Source organism: Hemitrygon akajei, chromosome 1, assembly GCF_048418815.1.
Source record: "Hemitrygon akajei chromosome 1, sHemAka1.3, whole genome shotgun sequence".
Taxonomy (NCBI): Eukaryota; Metazoa; Chordata; class Chondrichthyes; order Myliobatiformes; family Dasyatidae; genus Hemitrygon; species Hemitrygon akajei.
The window spans coordinates 36,493,818-36,514,341 of NC_133124.1; the positions used below are offsets into that span (position 1 = coordinate 36,493,818).

Below are 20,524 nucleotides of genomic sequence, written 5' to 3' on the forward strand. Positions count from 1 at the left end.
AGATTCCCCATGCAAGGCTTATTGAGAAAGTAAGGAGGCATGGAATCCAAGGGGACATTGCTTTGTGGATCCAGAACTGGCTTGCCCACAGAAGGCAAAGAGTGGTTGTAGACGGGTCATATTCTGCATGGAGGTCGGTCACCAGTGGAATGCATCAGGGATCTGTTCTGGGACCCTTACTCTTTGTGATTTTTATAAATTACCTGGATGAGGAAGTGGAGGGATGGGTTAGTAAATTTACTGATGACACAAAGATTGGGGGTGTTGTGGATAGTGTGGAAAGCTGTCAGAGGTTACAGCAGGACATTGATAGGATGCAAAACTGGGCTGAGAAGTGGCAGGTGGAGTTCAACCCAGATAAGTGTGAGGTGGTTCATTTTGGTAGGTCAAATATGATGACAGAATATAGTATTAATGGTAAGACTCTTGGCAGTGTGGAGGATCAGAGGGTTCTTGGGCCCTGAGTCCATAGGACACTCAAAGCTGCTGCGCAGATTGACTCTGTGGTTAAGAAAGCACACGGTGCATTGGCCTTCATCAATCGTGGGATTGAATTTGGGAGCCGAGAGGTAATGTTGCAGCTACATAAGGCCCTGGTCAGACCCCACTTGGAGTACTGTGCTCAGTTCTGGTCGCCTCACTACAGGAAGGATGTGGAAACCATAGAAAGGGTGCAGAGGAGATTTACAAGGATGTTGCCTGGATTGGGGAGCATGCCTTATGAGAATAGGTTGAGAGAACTCGGCCTTTTTCTCTTGGAGCAACGGAGGACGAGAAGTGACCGGATAGAGGTGTATAAGATGAGAGGCATTGATCGTGTGAATAGTCAGAGGCTTTTTCCCAGGGCTGAAATGGCTCGCACAAGAGGGCACGGTTTTAAGGTGCTTGGAAGTAGGTACAGAGGAGATGTCACAGTTAAGTTTTTTATGAAGTGTGTGGTGAGTGCGTGGAATGGGCTGTCGGCGGCGGTGGTGGAGGTGGATACGATAGGGTCTTTTAAGAGACTCCTAGACAGGTACTGGAGCTCAGAAAAATAGAGAGCAATGGGTAACCCTTGGTAATTTCTAAGGTAAGGACATGTTTGGCACAGCTTTGCAGGCCGAAGGGTGTGTATTGTACTGTGGGTTTTCTATGTTTCTAACATAAGAAATAGGAGCAGGTGTAGGCCATTTGGCTCTTTGAGCCTGTTCCTCCATTCAATAAGATCATGGCTGATCTGGCCATGGATTCATCCCCACTTACCGGCCTTTTCTCCATAACCCTTAATTCCCTTACTACTCAAATAAAAAAAGAATGTCAGTATTCCAGTGAAGTAAGGGGAATTACAGAGGCGTGAGAGAGGAGCTGGCCAAATTTGATTGGAAGGGGACAGTCGGCGACGACAGCGGAACAGCAATGGCTGGAGTTTCTGAGGGCAAACTGGAAGAATTGCAGATGAGTAAGTATTCTAAAGGGAGAATGAGGCAACCATGGCTGACAAGGGAAGTCAAAGCATAAAAAATAAAGAGAGGGCACATAATGTTGGAAAAATTAGTGGGAATTTAGAGAATTTGGGAAACTTTTAGAAATCAACATAGGGCAACTAAAAAACCATAAGGAGAAAAAAGATGAAATTGAAGGAAAGCTAGCCAATAGTATAAAAGAGAATACCAAAAGGTTTTTTTAAAGTACAAAGTAAATTTATTATCAAAGTACATATATGTCACCATATACAACCCTGAGAACTATTTTCTTGTGGACATTCACAGTAAATACAAGAAACACAGTAGAGTCAATGATAAACAACCAACATGCAAAAGACAACAAGCAAATACAAAAAGAAAGAAAAGTAATAAATAACAATGCTACAAGTATTGTGAACATGAGGAGTCCTTGAAAGTGAGTCCATAGATTGTGGGAACAGTTCAGTGATGGGGTTAGTGATAGTGCAAATGAGGTTATCCCCTGTAATTCAACAGCCTGATTGTTGAGGGGCACTAACTGTTCCTGAACCTGGTGGTGGTGTCATGAAGCTTCTGCACCTTTTTCCCCGATGGTAGCAGCGAGAAAACAGCATGGCCTGGATGGTGAATGCTGCTTTCCTGCAACAGTGTTTTGTGCAGATGTGCTCATTGGTGGCGAGGCCTTTCTTTCAAGGGCATTGGTGATATACAAAGAGTAAACGAGAGGTAAGAATGGATATCGGACTACTGGAAAATGACGCTGGAGAGGTAGTAATGGGGAGAGAGAAATGGCAGGCAGACTAACTTGTGTATTTTACGTCAGTCCACACTGTGGAAGACACCAGCAGTATGCTAGAAATTCAAGAGTGTCGGTGACAGAAGAGAGTGCAGTTGCTATTACTAAAGAGAAGGTGCTTGGGAAGCTGAAATGTCTGAAGGTATGCAAGTTCAGATGGAATACAGGCCCCCCCCCCCCCAGGGTTTTGAAGATATTGTGACAGCATCAGTGGTTATCTTTCAAGAATCACCAAATTCTGTAATAATTCCGGAGGACTGGATAAGTGCCAATGTCACTCCACTCTTTAAGAAAGGAGGGAGGCAAAAGAAATTATAGGCCAGTTAGCCTGTCGTCAGTTGTTGGAGTCAATTATTAAGGATGAGGTTTTGGTGTCCTTGGAGGCACATGATAAAATAGGCCAAAGTCAACATAGTTTCTTTAAGGGGAAATCTTGCCTAACAAATCTGTCTAAATTCTTAGAGGAAATAACGGGCAGGATAAACAAAGGAGTCAATGGATGTTACTTAGATTTTCAAAAGATAGGAGCCCGTGGTGTTATACTCACGTGCATGGAAGATTGCCTGACTGGCAGGAGGCAAAGAGTGGGAATAAAGGGGGCCTGTTCTGTTTGGCTGCCAGTGACTAGAGGTATTCCACACGGGTTAGTATCAAAACTGCTTCTTTTCATGTTATTTGTCAATGATTTGGATTATGGAATTGATGGCCTCAAAGCCAAGTTTGCAGACAATAGATAGGTGGGGGGCAGGTAGTGTTGAGGAGGCAGGAAGTCTACAGAAGGACTTAAGACAGATTGGAAGAAATGGCAAAGTGACAGGTGGAAAGTAGGGTAGGGAAGTGTATGGTTATGTACTTTGGTAGAAGGAATAAAGGCATAGTCTATTTTCTAAGCGAGAAGAAAATTAAGGAATCAGAGGTGCAAAGGGGATTTGGAAGTCATCGTGTAGGATTCCCTATGGTTAACTTTTAGGCTAATTCAGAAGTAAGGAAGGCAAATGCAATGTTAGTATTAATTTCGAGTGGACTAGAATGTAATATCAAGTATCTAATGCTGAGGCTTTATAAGGCATTGATCAGACTGTATTTGGGAGTATTGTGAGCAGTTTTGAACCCCTAATCTAAGCAAGGATGTTGCTGGCATTGGAAAGGGGTCAGGGTAGGTTCAGAGGTGAATGATTTCGGGTATGAAAAGGTTAATGTATGAGGAGCATTTGATGGCTCTGGGTCTGCACTCACTGTAGTTTGGAAGGACTTGGGGGGGGGGGGGGGGTATCTCAATGAAACCTATTGAATATTAAAGGGCCTGGATAGAGTGGGTGAGTCTAGGACCAGAGGACACAGCCTCAGAATAGAGGGACATCCATTAAGAAGAGATGAAATGATGGTTCTTTAACCAGAGGGTACTTCTCATTGCCATAGATAGCTATGGAGGACAAGTCATTGAATACATTTAAAGCTGGGGTTGATATTTTCTTGATTAGTCAGGGTACAAAGGTTATGGAGAGAAGGCAGGAGAATGGGGTTGAGAAGGATAATAAATCAGCTATGATGGAATAGCAGAGCAGACTCAATGGCCTGAATGGCCTAATGTTCTCCTATGTCTTACAAACCCTCAACAGTGTTGATGAGCAGAGGGATCTTGAGATTCATAGCTCCCTGCAAGTTGCTACACAAATTAAGAAGGCACTTGGCATGCTTGCCTTTCTTAGACATAGAGTTAAAAAATCAGAATGTTACAGCTTTTTAAAAAAAACTCGTTAGACTACATCTGGAATATTACATACAATTCTGGTTGCCCCATTATAGGAACAATGTCATGGCTTTGGAGAGGGCGCAGAAGAGGTTTACCAGGCTGCTGCCTGAAATAGAGGGCATATGCTGTAACAAGAGGTCAGACAAACTTGGGTTGTTTTCTATGGAGTGGTGGAGATTGAAAGAAGATCTGATAGAGGTTTATAAGATGATGAGATGAATGAGTAGACAGACAGTATCTTTTTCCCAGGATTGAAATGTTTAATACACAGGGCACAAGAGGAATACTCATTCCTGCATTTGTATTATATATCAATGCTGAGGTAACTATAAATTTCCTTTTAAAATACAGCTTTACTAAGTTTTATTTTAAACACACGTCATTGCAACAGATTTGAATATCAACATAAGTTATAAAATCATGAATGAAAAAAATAGAAGTTACATTTAGTTAGCAGCACAGTTTGGTGCCAGGTTTAATATTCAAAATTTGTTTAGACCTTTTCCAGTGTAATTTTCTGAATTGTTGATCATGTGGAAATCATTTCAATATACATTTGGTGAGAAACAGCAAATAGTTTAAAGATTCTTCGAGGTTGTTTTGCATTTCATTAAAGGCCACAAAGTGGTTTGCAGGAGAAAATCGTTTGTATACAATGACCTGAACTTTACCCAAGTAACAAAGTGCAGCGATAATGTCTACTTTTCTCTCTTGAAGGCAAACATATTCATTAATTTTCCCAGCCAAATCAGTCATTTATTGTAAAGTGCCTTTGACTTCTCCAGTTGAAAGCAGATGTATTGGCTGAAGGTCCTCGGTCAAGCTGTGTGTGATCAGACATAAACCTCTTTAAAGTTTCTGATGTTCCTGGTCGTAGCCATACTTCCGTAGCCTCTGTTTCAACAGAGATTGGTCTTCCCTTATCTTTTGAAATGAATTGGCTCAGAATGTCATCATCTTCCACTGTGATATCATTACCTAGCAAAGAAAGTAAATGTGAACTAAGCAGTTAAAAAAAACAAATCCATATTGCAAGTTTCATGAATTTCATATCAAATAAAAACTGCAATTAATAATTAATAGTGAAATAGCCAAAACAGCAAGAAATCTGGACAGGATATTTGAGATTCAAATTGAGCCAAAAGATGTACAGTACCCAGTAAAACTAGTTGATGAACAGAGGGACATTTGACGATCAAGTTCACAGTTTCCTGCAATATGGGTAGAGAGGGTGGGGAAGAACATGCTTACTTTCTTAGATCAAGGCAGATAATATAAAAGCCCTTATGTTGCAAATTTACAAAACAATACTTAGATCACACTTGGAGTATGATTTACAGTTCTCATCATATTACAGAAGGGATGTAACTGCACTAGAGAGAGTACAGAGATCTATCAAGATGATGGGAAAGGCTAGGCCGGTTTTCCCAAGAGCAAGGGCTGAGGGGTAACCTGAAAGACATGCCTGATTGACAGGCATAGATGAAATCTCTTTTCCATGGTAAGGGTATCAAAAACAACAGAACATAATTTTAAAGGGAGCTGAGATGTTAAAGGGAAGGAGAGGTTACTGAAGTCTCCAGAATAAAGAACAAGATCCTGGGTTTCAGCACCTAAGTTACAGGGAAAGGTTGAACAAGTTAGGTCTTTATTCTTTGGAGCGTAGAAGGTTGAGGGGGGACTTGATAGAGGTATTTAAAATAATGAGGGGGGTAGATAGAGTTGACGTGGATAGGTTTTTTCCATTGAGAGTGGGGAGATTCAAACAAGAGGACATGAGTTGAGAGTTAGGGGGCAAAAGTTTAAGGGTAACACGAGGGGGAATTTCTTTACTCAGAGTGGTAGCTGTGTGGAACAAGTTTCCAGTAGAAGTGGTAGAGGCAGGTTTGGTATTGTCATTTAAAGTAAAATTGGATAGGTATATGGACAGGAAAGAAATGGAGGGTTATGGGCTGAGTGCGGGTCAGTGGGACTAGGTGAGAGTAGGCGTTCGGCACGGACTAGAAGGGCTGAGATGGCCTGTTTCCGTGCTGTAATTGTTATATGGTTATAAGACAAAAGGCTTAGAAAGGATTAAAATTTAACTTAAGGCAACATGAGGACAAAGTTTCTTAAAAAGAGGTTGGTTCATTCATAAGAGGCACTCATTTACTTGAATGCATGCAGTATACAAAATAAGGTAGCACAATTAGAAATTGGCAGATATGATGCAGAGGGCACCTCATAGACATGGCTGAAAGCAGATCGCAATTGGAAGCGTATACACAATGCATCAAGAAGGCAGGCAGGTGGGCAGAAGGGATGGGGTGGCTCTTCTGCTAAGAAGATATGAAATTAAATCCTTAGTAAAAAGTAACACAGGATTAGAGTATGTAGAATCCTTGTAAGTAGAGTTAAGAAACTGCAAAGACCCTGATGGGAATATATATAAGCCTCTGAACAGTAACCAGGATATGGGGTACAAATTACAATGAGAGAGAGGAAAGACATGTCAAGAGGGAAAAAGTTACAATATTCATGGGGAAGTTCAAGTCAGTGTTTGAGCAGAAGAGAAGGAATTTGTAGAATGCCCATGAGAAAGATTCTTAGAGCAGCTTGTAGTCCAGCCCACTAGGGAAAAGACAATTCTGAATTGGATGTTGTGTTATGAACCCGATCTGATTAGGAAGCTTAAAGTAAAGGAGCCCTTAGGAGGCAGTGATCATAAAATAATAGAATTCACCCTGCAGTTTGAGAGGGGAAAGCTAAAATCAGATGTACTGGTACTCGGTTGAGTTCAGTTGAATAAGGATAACTACAGAGACGTGTGAGTGGAGCTGGCCAAGTTCACTGGAAGGGGATACTAACAGGGATGACTACATATGCAATGGATAGTTTCTAGCAGTAATTCAGAAGCATCCCATAGAAGAAGCATTCTATAGAGAGATAAGGCAACCGTGGCTGACAAGAGAAATCAAAATTGAGGGCACAAATTTGTGGGAAGCTTTTAAAAACCAACAAAAGGCAAATAAAAAGCAATAAGGAGAGAAAAGATTAAATACGAAGCTAAGCTAACCAATAATATAAAAAAGGATACCAAAAGATTTTCAGATATGTAAAAAACAATAGTGAGGCAAGAGTGGACATCAGACTGCTGGAGAAGTAAAGGAGAGCAAAGAAATGGCAAACAAAATACCTATATATTTTGTGTCAGTCTTCACTGCAGAAGACTTCAGCAGCACACCAGAAATTCAAGAGTCAGGGAGTGCAACTTGTAGGTGGTGAGGAAGACAAATGCAAGGTTAGCATTCATTTCAAGAGAACTAGAATACAAATGCAAGGATGTAATGCTGAAGCTTTATAATGCTTTGCACAGACAACATATGAGAGGGTTCAAAGGACGTTTAAGAGAATGACGCCAGGAGGTTTAATATACAAGAAGTGTTTGTTAGCTCTGGGCCTGAACTCACTGAAATTTAAAAGAATGAGGGTGGAATCTCATTGAAACCTAAAAAATATTTAAAGGCCTAGAAAAGATATGCAGGATATGTTTCCAATAGTGGGAGAGCCTAGGACAAGAGGGCACAGCATCAAAATAATGTCCCTTTTGGAACATAGAACAGGAAGAACTTCTTTAGCCAAGAGGATGGTGAATCTGTGGAATTCATTGCTACAGATATCTGTGGAGGCCATACATATTAAAAGTGGATATTGACAGCTTATTGATTTGTAGGGGTGTCAAAGATTGCAGGGAGAAAGCAGATCAGTAGGATTAAGAGGGATCATAATTAAATGACAAAGAAGACTCAATAGGTTGAACAACATAATTCTTTTCCTATTTCTTATAATCTTACTTCTTACCCTCCCACAAAAGGCGATTGATATCTTGAACTGCAGCCAGAGGAAGTAGTGGAATCAGATAATAATTACTATGTTTGAGATATTTTGATAAACACTTAAATAGTTTGCTGATGACACCACTGTCATTGGCCAAATCAAATGTGATGGTTTTCTCCTCATTTAGAAAATAGTCCGCACATTTATTTCTACAACGAAAGTGCATGACCATGCATTTTCCAACACTGTATTTCATTGGCCACTTCCTTGCCCATTCTCATAATCTGTCTAAGTCTTTCTGCAGCCTTCCTCTTTCCGCAACACTAACTGTCCCTCCACCGATCTTCATATCATTTGCAAACTTGACAGCAAAGCCATCTATTTCAGCATCTAAGTCATTAATTAACAGCATAAAAAGTGGTCCCAACACTGACTCCTGCAGAACACCAATAGTCACTGGCAGCCAACCACAAAAGGATCCTCTTATTCCCACTCACTGAGCCCTAAAATTAGCCAATGCTCTAACCATGCTAATACAGTGGGCTGTTAACTTGGTAAGCAACAGCATTTGTGGCACCTTGTGAAAGACCTTCTGAAAATCCAGATATACAACATTCACTGCTCTTAAAGATAGCGGAGTCAAGGGATATGGGGAGAAGGGAGGAACGGGGTACTGATTGTGGATGATCAGCCATGATCACAGTGAATGGCGGTGCTGGCTCGAAGGGCCGAATGGCCTACTCTTGCACCTATTGTCTATTATCCCTTTTATATATCTACTTGCAATCTCCTCAAAGAATTCCAACAGGTTCATTGGGCACCATACAGACTTTGTCCTATCTTGTCCTGTGTCACCAAGAACTCCATAACCTCATCCTTAATCACTGACTCCAACATTTTCCCTAACATTCAGGTCAGGCTAACTGGCCTATAATTTCCTTTCTGCTGCCTCCCTCCTTTCTTAAAGAGTGGAGTGACATTTGCAATTTTCCAGTTTTCCAGAACCATGCTAGAGTCCAGTGATTCTGGAAAGATCACGACTAACACCTCCACAATCTTTACCACTACCACTTTCAGAATCCTAGGATACAGTTCATTTGGTATGGGTGATCTGTGCACCTTTAGGTCTTTCAGTTTTTTGAGCAGGTTTGCCACTGCTACATGGGTGTGTTTGAACTAAGTGAACTAAGGAGGAGTCGAACTGGAAATATAATGATGGAGTTAAAGGGAAAGAGAGAATAAGAAAAGAAAGACAACAGAATTAATGGGGCAGAAAGCTCAGGAAAGGATCGGAGAGTATAGCCAAGTGCAATAGGAATCGATGTGAAAGGTGAAGGGAGTAATGGATTAAAAGTATTATATATGAATGCACAAAGAATAAGAAATAAAGTGGATGAGCTTGAGGCTCAGTTGGAAATTGGCATGTATGATGTTGTAGGAATAACAGAGACATGGCTACAAGAGGACCAGGGCTGGGAAATGAAAATCCAAGGGTATATGTCCTATCGAAAGGACAGCAAAGTGGGCAGAGGGGGTGGGGTGGCTCCGTTGGTGAGGAATGAAATTCAGTCCCTTGTGAGGGGTGACATAGAATCAGGAGATGTAGAGTCAGTATGGATAGAACTGAGAAATTGCAAGGGCAAAAAGACCCTAATGGGAGTTATCTACAGGCCCCCAAACAGTAACCTGGATATAGAGTACAAGTTGAATCAAGAGTTAAAATTGGCATGTTGCAAAGGTAACGTTATGGTTGTTATGGGGGATTTCAACATGCAGGTAGACTGGGAAAATCAAGTTGCTACTGGACCCCAAGCAAGGGAGTTTGTGGAGTGCCTCTGAGATGGATTCTTAGAGCAGCTTGTACTGGAGCCTACCAGGGAGAAGGTAATTCTGGATTTAGTGTTGTGTAATGAACCGGATTTGATAAGGGAACTCAAGGTAGAGGAGCCATTAGGAGGTAGTGACCATTATATGATAATTTTTAATCTACAATTTGAGAGGGAGAAGGGAAAATCGGAAGTGTCAGTATTACAGTTGAACAAAGGAGACTACGGAGCCATGAAGGAGGAACTGGCCAAAGCTGACTGGAAAGACAGCCGAGCAGGGATGGCAGTGGAACAACAATGGCAGGTATTTCTTGGATTAATACAGAAGGTACAGGATCAGTTCATTCCAAAGAGGAAGAAAGATGTTAAGGGGAGTAAGGGGCGACCGTGGCTGACAAGGGAAATCAAGGACAGTATAAAAATAAAAGAGAAGTATAACATAACAAAGATGAGCGGGAAGCCATAGGATTGGAAAACTTTTAAAGAGCAACAGAAGCTAACTAAAAAGGCAACAGGAAGAAAAGATGAGGTACGAAGGTAAGCTAGCCAAGAATATAAAGGAGGATAGTAAAAGCTCCTTTAGGTATGTGAAGAGGAAAAAATTAGTTAAGACCAAAGTTGGGCCCTTGAAGACAGAAATGGGTGAATTTATTATGGGGAACAAGGAAATGGCAGACGAGTTGAACAGGTACTTTGGATCTGTCTTCACTAGGGAAGACACAAACAATCTCCCAGATGTAATAATGGCCAGACGACCTAGGGTAACGGAGGAACTGAAGGAAATTTACATTAGGCAGAAAATGGTGTTGGGTACACTGATGGGACTGAAGGCTGATAAATCCCCAGAGCCTGATGGTCTGCATCCCAGGGTACTTAAGGAGGTGGCTCTAGAAATCGTGGATGCATTGGTAATCATTTTCCAATGTTCTATAGATTCAGGATCAGTTCATTGGAAGGTAGCTAATGTTATCCCACTTTTTAAGAAAGGAGGGAGAGAGAAAACAGGGAATTATAGACCAGTTAGTCTGACATCAGTGGTGGGGAAGATGCTGGAGTCAATTATAAGAGATAAAATAGCGGCACATTTGGATAGCAGTAACAGGATCCGTCCAAGTCAGCATGGATTTACGAAGGGAAAATCATGCTTGACTAATCTTCTGGAATTTTTTGAGGATGTAACTACGAAAATGGACAAGGGAGAGCCAGTGGATGTAATGTACCTGGACTTTCAGAAAGCCTTTGAAAAGGTCCCACATAAGAGCTTAGTAGGCAAAATTAGAGCATATGGTATTGGGGGTAGGGTACTGACATGGATAGAAAATTGGTTGGCAGACAGGAAACAAAGAGTAGGTCCCTTTCAGAATGGCAGGCTAGTGGGGTACTGCAAGGCTCGGTGCTGGGACCACAGCTATTTACAATATACATTAATGATTTAGATGAAGGGATTAAAATTAACATTAGCAAATTTGCAGATGACACAGAGCTGGATGGCAGTGTGAAATGTGAGGAGGATGTTATGAGAATGCAGGGTGACTTGAACAGGTTGGGTGAGTGGGCAGATACATGGCAGATGCAGTTTAATGTGGATAAATGTTAGGTTATCCACTTTGGTGGCAAGAACAGAAAGGCAGATTACTATCTGAATGGTGTAGGGGAAGTACAACAAGATCTAGATGTCCTTGTTCATCAGTCACTGAAAGTAAGCATGCAGGTATAGCAGGCAGTGAAGAAAGCTAATGGCATGTTGGTCTTCATAACAAGGGGAGTTGATTAAATGAGCAAGGAGGTCCTTCTGCAGTTGTACAGGGCTCTGGTGAGACCACACCTGGAGTATTGTGTTCAGTTCTGATCTCCAAATTTGAGGAAGGACATTCTTGCTATTGAGGGAGTGCAGCGTAGGTTCACGAGGTTAATTCCCGGGATGGCAGGACTGTCATATGTTGAAAGATTGGAGCGACTAGGCTTGTATACACTGGAATTTAGAAGGATGAGAGGGGATCTGATTGAAACATATAAGATTATTAAGGGATTGGACACACTAGAGGCAGGAAACATGTTCCCAATTTGAGCCATTGCTGCTCTGCTGTCACCCCTGACTGCATTTCTAATGTACTTTGGCCAACTCCTCTCTTATAACACTTTACTTCCTCTCTATCAAATTTCAAGTTAAACTCAATCATATTATGATCACTGTCTCCTCAGGGTTCCTTTATCTTACGCTCACTAATTGCCTCCAGTTCATTACATAACACATAATCCAGTGCAGCTGATCCCTTAGTAGGTTCAATGATAAGCCGCTCTGAAAAGCCATCTAATAGGCAATCAACAAATTAAGTCTCTTGGGATCTATTACCAACCTGATTTTCCCAATCTACCTGCATGTTAAAATCTCCCATGACTATTGTAACATTGCCCTTTTCTATTTCCCATTGTAATCTACCATGCTGCTGTGTGGAGGCCACTCAGGGTCCTTTTACACTTGCAGTTTCTTAATTCAACCCATAAGGATTCAACATCTTCCAATCCTACATCACATCTTTTTAATGATTTGATGCCTTTCTTTACCATCAGAGCCTACCTTCCGATACAATATGTAACCTTGGACATTCAGCTCCCAATCACAACCATCCTTCAGCCACAATTCAGTGATGGCCATAACATCATACCCAACAACCTGTAAAAGTGCAACATGATCATCCACCTTATTTCTTATACTCTGTGCATTGAGATATAACACTTTTGAGTTCTGTATTTGCTACCCGTTTTGATTCTGCATCCCTAATGCACTGATATTCACCCTGCTGGCTGAAATTTTGTCGTATCATCTGCCTGCCCCTCCTGACAGTCTGACACAAGCTACCTTTGCTTTTTTTTTTAAAAACCATCCGTCCTATCCGGAGTCTTTTCACTCTGGTTCCCATCCCCTGCCAAATTAGTTTAAACCCTCCCTAACAGCTCTAACAAACCTGCCTATGAAAAATAGATAGATAGATAGATAGATAGATAGATAGATAGATACTTTATTCATCCCCATGGGGAAATTCAACATTTTTTCCAATGTCCCATACACTTGTTGTAGCAAAAACTCATTACATACAATACTTAACTCAGTAATAATATGATATGCATCTAAATCACTAACTCAAAAAGCATTAATAATAGCTTTAAAAAAAAGTTCTTAAGTCCTGGCAGTTGAATTGTAAAGCCTAATGGCATTGGGGAGTATTGACCTCTTCATCCTGTCTGAGGAGCATTGCATCGACAGTAACCTGTCGCTGAAACTGCTTCTCTGTCTCTGGATGGTGCTATGTAGAGGATGTTCAGGGTTTTCCATAATTGACCGTAGCCTACTCAGCGCCCTTCGCTCAGCTACCGATGTTAAACTCTCCAGTACTTTGCCCACGACAGAGCCCGCCTTCCTTATCAGCTTATTAAGACGTGAGGCGTCCTTCTTCTTAATGCTTCCTCCCCAACACGCCACCACAAAGAAGAGGGCGCTCTCAACAACTGACCTATAGAACATCTTCAGCATCTCACTGCAGACATTGAATGACGCCAACCTTCTAAGGAAGTACAGTCGACTCTGTGCCTTCCTGCACAAGGCATCTGTGTTGGCAGTCCAGTCTAGCTTCTCGTCCAACTGTACTCCCAGATACTTGTAGGTCTTAACCTGCTCCACACATTCTCCATTAATGATCACTGGCTCCATATGAGGCCTAGATCTCCTAAAGTCCACCACCATCTCCTTGGTCTTGGTGACATTGAGACGCAGGTAGTTTGAGTTGCACCATGTCACAAAGTCCTGTATCAGTTTCCTATACTCCTCCTCCTGTCCATTCCTGACACAACCCACTATGGCCGTGTCATCAGCGAACTTCTGCACATGGCAGGACTCCGAGTTATATTGGAAGTCAGATGTGTACAGGGTGAACAGGACCGGAGAGAGTACGGTTCCCTGTGGCGCTCCTGTGCTGCTGACCACTGTGTCAGACCTACAGTCTCCCAACCGCACATACTGAGGTCTATCTGTCAAGTAGTCCACTATCCAATCCACCATGTGAGAGTCTACTCCCATCTCCGTTAGTTTGTGCTTTAAGATCTTGGGCTGGATGGTGTTAAAGGTTCAGGAGCAACCCGTCCCTTTTGTACAGGTCATACTTTCCCCAGAAGAGATTCCAATGATCCAAGAATCTGAAGCTCTGCCCCCTGCACCGACTTCTCAGCCAGGCATTAATCTGCCAAATCATCCTAATTCTACCCTTACTGGCATGTGGCACAGGTAGCAATCCAAAAGTTACCACCCCTCAACCATCAGGCTCTTGAACCAAAGGCTATAAAGCTTCACTTCACTCGCCCCATCATTAAAATGATCCCACAACCAATGGGCTCACTTTCAAGAATTCATCTCATGTTCTTGATAGTTCTTGCTTGCTTGCTTATTTATCTATCTTTCTTTCTTTTTGTATTTAGACATTTTGTTGTCTTCTGCACTCTGGTCTTTCATTGATTCTGTTTTGGTTATTATTCTATAGATTTACTGTGAATGCACATAAGAAAATGAATATCAGGGTTGTATATGATGATATATATAGTACTGTAGAAACATAGAAAACCTACAGCCCACAAAGCTGTGAAAACCACGTCCTTACCTTAGAAGGATAGAGGGCTAAGGGTAACCCTAGGTAATTTCTAAGCTCCCTGTACCTATCCAGGAATCTCTTAAAAGACCCTATCATATCCATCTCCACCACTGTCATTGGCAGCCCATTCCACGCACTCGCCACTCTCTACATAAAAAACTTACCCCTGACATCTCCTCTGTACCTATCTCCATGCACCTTAAAACTATGCTGTCTCATGCTGGCCATTTCAGCCCTGGGAAAAAGCCTCTGACTATCCACACGATCAATGCCTCTCATCATCTTAAACACCTCTATCAGGTCACCTCTCATCCTTCGTCACTCCAAGGAAAACAGGCTGAATTCACTCAACCTATTCTCATAAGGCATGCTCCCAAATCCAGGCAATGTCCTTGTAAATCTCCTCTGCACCCTTTCTATGGTTTCCACACCTTTCCTGTAGGGAGACGACCAGAACTCATCACAGTACTCCACGTGGGGTCTGACCAGGGCCCTATATAGTTGCAACATTAGCTCTTTGATAATAAATTTACTTTTGACACAGGAGGATACGGACCTAATGTGGGCAAAATGGATTACTACACACAAGTAACACCCATTTGATGTGTCTATATCTGGGCTCTATGACTGAGCACAATGTAAAAGCCTTCTTCTCAACATTTAGTTCCAATATAACCATAACCATATTACAATTACAGCACAGAAACAGGCCATCTCAGCCCTTCTAGTCCATGCTGAACGCTTACTCTCACCTAGTCCAATCGACCTGCACTCAGCCCATAACCCTCCATTCCCTTCCTGTCCATATACCTATTCAATTTTTTTTTTAAATGACAATTTCAAACCTGCCTCTACCACTTCTACTGGAAGCTCGTTCCACACAGTTACCACTCTCTGAGTAAAGAAGTTCCCCCTCGTGTTACCCCTAAACTTTTGCCCCTTAACTCTCAACTCATGTCCTCTTGTTTGAATCTCCCCTACTCTCAATGGAAAAAGCCTATCCACGTCAACTCTATCTATCCCCCTCATAATTTTAAATACCTCTATCAAGTCCCCTTTCAAGCTTCTATGCTCCAAAGAATAAAGACCTAACTTGTTCAATCTTACCCTGCAACTTAGGTGTTGAAACCCAGGTAACATTCTAGTAAATCTCCTCTGTACTCTCTCTATTTTGTTGACATCTTTCCTATAATTCGGTGACCAGAACTGTACACAATACTCCAAATTTGGCCTCACCAATGCCTTGTACAATTTTAACATTACATCCCAACTCCTATACTCAATGCTCTGATTTATAAAGGCCAGCATACCAAAAGCTTTCTTCACCACCCTATCCACATGAGATTCCACCTTCAGGGAACTATGCACCATTATTCCTAGATCACTCTTGTTCTACTGCATTCCTCAATGTCCTACCTTTTACCATGTATATCCTATTTTGACTAGTCCTACCAAAATGTAGTACCTCACACTTATCAGTATTAAACTCCATCTGCCATCTTTCAGTCCACTCTTCTAACTGGCTTAAATCTCTCTGCAAGTTTTGAAAACCTACGTCATTATCCACAACGCCACCTATCTTCGTATCATCTGCATACTTCCTGATCCAAATTACCATCCCATCATCCAGATCATTAATGTATATGACAAACAACATTGGACCCAGTACAGATCCCTGAGGCACACCACTAGTCACCTGCCTCCAACCTGACAAACAGTTATCCACCACTACTCTCTGGTGGATATGAATGATTCTAATTGAGATCCAGGGATGCTGGCAACTCTAGGTCACAGTCGGTGAGTCTATCCTATTTAATCCTCTTACACAGAACAGTGCAGACTGCACACAAATTAAATTGCCTTATATCATCACTGCCGGTATCAACTAGATCAGGGATAATTTTCACAAGAAATGAGATACAACTACATCATGCCACACATGAGACAGGGGTCAGAGGCCCCAATATCATCATTTCATTAGCAATAGCGCTCATCCTCAAGTGGTTTAAATGTGAATCATTTAAGTTGCTTGTTTCATGCTTTTTCGATGGAAGGGTATAGCCCTAATGCAAATAAAGGCATAAAATAAACAAGAGATAGGAGGATCAATGTAGTGGAGTTTGGTGTTATATTGATCAATAGATTTGTGAAAAAATCTTTCCCTCAATGTACAACTTCTATCCAGAAAATTCATCAGATTTAACATTTCAACTCAATGATCTGTTCCTTTCTTTCTCGCTGCAGATGCTGCTCAAAGTGAGTACTACCAGCGCTTTGTCTTTGCTCCATCTTGAAGTGTACACTTTCCAATAATTCTATTCACTCAGTTATATAGAAAAATTATATATAAAGGGTTTGTTAACTAAAATTGATTTTCAATGTGATCCATACTTAAACAATGACAATGAGTCCACACAGTTCTGGATGACCCTGTAATTTCAGTCTCTGAGGCCCACACCTGGGCACCCTTGAAGAGGGACAATCCACAAAAGTCATGTGGTCCAGCTAAGATACCTGGCTTAGCCCTAAAGATCCATATGGACTGACTGGAGTATTTACATACATACTCAGCCTCACTTCAGAGGTCTGAAGTTTCCATCTACTCTAACCACTGCCTAAGAAGTGCATCGTGACCTGCCTCAATGACCATCAAATGTTGGCATATCAACCATAACAAAGTGCTTTGAGAAATTGGCACAAATAAACTTCTATCTCAGAAATTACCTACATTCACTTCAATCTGCCTAGACACAAGAGTGACAACAGCTTGTGTTCAATATAATTATTCCATCTAAAACCATCTGGTTTCAAGACCTCCCTCTGCAACTTGATATTCCCCAGATCTCAAGCACTGACCATCAAAACAGGTGCACTTCAAGACTCTGCACTTGGCCCTCCTTACTCCCTATACACACATGACTAGGAGGCTAAGCACAGTTCAAATGTCATCTTAGAATTTACCAACATCAATACTATTGTTAGACAAATATTGTTGGACAGGGTTTGAGGGTCAGCACAACATTGTGGGCCAAAGGGCCTGTAATGTGCTGTACTGTACTATTCTATGTTCTATGTTCTAAATCACAGATGGCGATGAGTTAGTCAGCTTACTGGAGCAAGGTCGGTCACCTGGTTGAGTGGTGCTGCAAACCAAGCTCTCCTTCAACATCAACTAAACTGAAGAGCTGATTGTTGACTTCAAGAAGGCAAACAGGAACCAGTCTACATTGGGGGAAATCAATGGTGAAGAGAGACAGCAGCTTTGAATACCTGGCTGTTAACATAGCAACTGACCTGTCTTGGGCCCAGCATATAGATGCAATCAGAAGGAAGCACATGAGAGTCTTTACTTTCTGAGCTTAACAAGTTTCATCTTCTCATCGAACTTTCTAACAAACTTCTACAAATGTACTGTTGTAAGTACCCTGACTGGGTGCATCATGGTCTGGTATAGCAGTTCTAATGCACAGGAATGCAAGAAGCTACAGAGAATAGTAGATTCTGCTCAAAACATCACAGGCACATCCCTCCCTACCACTGGCAGCATCTACAAGAAGCACTGCCTCAAGAAGGTGTTACGAATGTGCCACAACTCCGAGGGGCCGAAGGGTACAAAGTCGCCCCCTCCTTTTTGAGAATCGCAAGATCGCTATTAATTCGGGTCTGGGACCCAGGAAATGAGAGAGAATCCACAAGGTTTTGGAATGTGTCCTGGCCTCAGCGAGACAAAGCCACGGATAACGGCCATTGTCTCTTGGAGACGGAATTGTGTATTGAGTACTGTACTATTCATTGAAGCCCTCAGGGGATGACCAGAGTGGGCTGGTTGAGGGATTGCATCATCCCAACCTGATTGACATCTGAGACCCCGTGAGTAAGGATAAAAGAGGGTCTGGGGAACAACCCCTTTAGACGCACCAGGAGAAACGCTAGAAATCCCGTGACAGCGTTTAATAGCGACAGCCGGTGGGGGGCTCGTGTGCGTCCTTTCTCTTGCCTGGGATTGGCGGCCTCACCACGGAAGAACGGCTTTAGCTAAAGGAGAGGCCACAAGTGAACGGCCACACCAACAGGACTCCCGAAGGATCGAAATCATAAAAGGAAAAGCCGGCAAGTTTCTCAAAACCTCTCTCTCTCTCCAACCAAAGGCTGCAGCCTGCATGAACTGAGTGACTTTTATATTTCCATCGGACAATACATTATCCCCTAGACAACGACAGAGCTATTTCTTATTGATTATTATTATACCCGCACTTTTAGATTTAGTATTGACAACGTATATTATCTGTATGTTTGCCTTGATATTATTTTTGTGTATTTTTACCAATAAATACTGTTAAAAATAGTACCATCAGACTTCAACGGACCTCTCTATCTTTGCTGGTAAGTGACCCAGTTACGGGGTTCGTAACAAAGGCAACATTCATTATCAAAAACAGTCACCATCTGGGCCATGCCATCTTATCACAGCTACCATCAGGAAGGAGGTACAGAAACCTTACGCAACCAGGTTCATAAACAGTTACTTCCCTCAACCATTTCATTCTGACCGACAAAACCTAATCACTACTGTTTAGCAATACTATAATGATTTTGCACTAAATTGGTGTTTATAATTGTGTTAGAATTAGTAAAACTTGCAGATAATTAGATTTTCTTGTGAATCCTGTTTACATGATGCTATGTGCCTGTGATGCTGCTGCAAGTAGGTTTATCACAGCATCTGCGCATGACAAATGATTGACACTGAAAAAGCACAACATCTATCAGTTTGCTCCACATTGATCTTGCTTTTGACTTTAAAGGAAAATTTCAGTAGGTTCCCTTAACTTCAGTGCAATGATGTCAAATTTTGTATGAGAATATAAACTACATTTTACAGTTTTAAATAGCTTCTGCATTTTACCTGAATGCTGAAGATCTTGCAATCGTTTCATTCGCTGTTCATTTCTGGCTCTTACTTGATCCAAATTAAAACTGGACACAGAGTGCAGAGAGATGGAATCTGGCTGTGATATGGGTTGCACAGCAGGATGACCTTCCTTTAAAAATTAAACAATAAAGGAGTAGTAATATAGCAAACAAGTGAATTAAAACACATAAATCCCACTATAGTATAGAAAAACTGCCATCCAGTACCACTTTAAGTCCTGCCTGTACTGGATTAATGATTTTACTGATTAATGACGTTAATTTGTACTCGCAAAGCTTCCAAATTCTTTGTAGTGCAGTGTTTGTAAATTCTTTGCAGGTTCAGGAACAGTTATCACCCTTCACCATCAGGCTCTTGAACCAGAGAGGATAACTTAACTCGTCTCATCACTGAACTGTTCCCACAACCTATTTACTCACATTCAAGGACTCTTCTCTCAGGTTCTTGATATTTATTGCTTATTTATTTATTATTATTATTTAAATTCTCGTTATTTTTATAGTTCTTTTTTGGCACATTGGTTGTCTATCTGTCCTGTTGGGGACGTTTTTTCATTGATTCTATTGTGTTTCTTGTATCAACCGTGATTGTCTGCAAGAAAATGAACTTCAGGGTGTATGAACATACACATACATTGATAATACATTTACTTTGAACTTTGAATCACCAAAATATCTAACAGTTCTGCCAAGAATATATAATAAAATCACCATTCTATATTTAGAACAAAAGGATGTCTGGCATTAAGCTAACTCTAATTCAATCCAAAAATTGTCAAAGCTGCAAGGATTTTATATCCATTCCCCCAATTCACAATCTCTGTCATATTTTCTCCTTTGATGTGACGTTCCACACACGTTTAGTTAGAGAGACAGCGCAGATCAGGCCTTTCTGGCCCAACAAGCCACACCACCCAGCAGCCCACCTATCTACCCCTTAGGCCAGGCATGGGCAAACTACGGCCCGGGGGCCATATGCGGCCCGTTAAGCTTTTTAATCCGGCCCGCAGAACTTGATGAAATTATATTAATAAACCTTGTTAACGTTTTTTCCCCGCAATTCTGGAGTTATTTTTTTCAATAAGCCTTACATGTTACATGTCATTTCTGTTAAGTGATGGACATGAGTAGTGCGCAGGTGCACGTACGTTCTCAAAATAAAAAATGCACTCCAGATCAAATAACGCGCTCCGCATACTGGCACGCTGTCACTGTTCTGTCCTTGTGCTGGTCGTTGTTGAGTTTTGGCACAGGGGACAATTGAATAAGAAGGAGCAGGACAAGTAGACCTGCATCTCCTATCGTTTTTGAAATAAAGA

The 20,524-nt window shown here is 41.6% G+C and overlaps 1 protein-coding gene across 5 annotated transcripts in view; it reads right to left on the reverse strand.

Moving 5' to 3' along the window:
• Positions 1–1,657: 1,657 nt before the first annotated feature.
• cspp1a (centrosome and spindle pole associated protein 1a) overlaps positions 1,658–20,524 on the reverse strand; it is a 154,596-nt gene continuing 135,729 nt past the window's right edge. For all 5 annotated transcript variants that reach the window (XM_073040986.1, XM_073040996.1, XM_073040978.1 and 2 more), the window contains exons 30-31: positions 19,180–19,315; positions 1,658–4,969 (exon numbers count right to left, since the gene is read on the reverse strand). In XM_073040986.1, the coding sequence (XP_072897087.1) occupies positions 4,740–4,969; positions 19,180–19,315 (366 nt within the window). In that variant the 3' untranslated portion in view covers positions 1,658–4,739. The remainder of the gene's footprint in view (positions 4,970–19,179; positions 19,316–20,524) is intronic.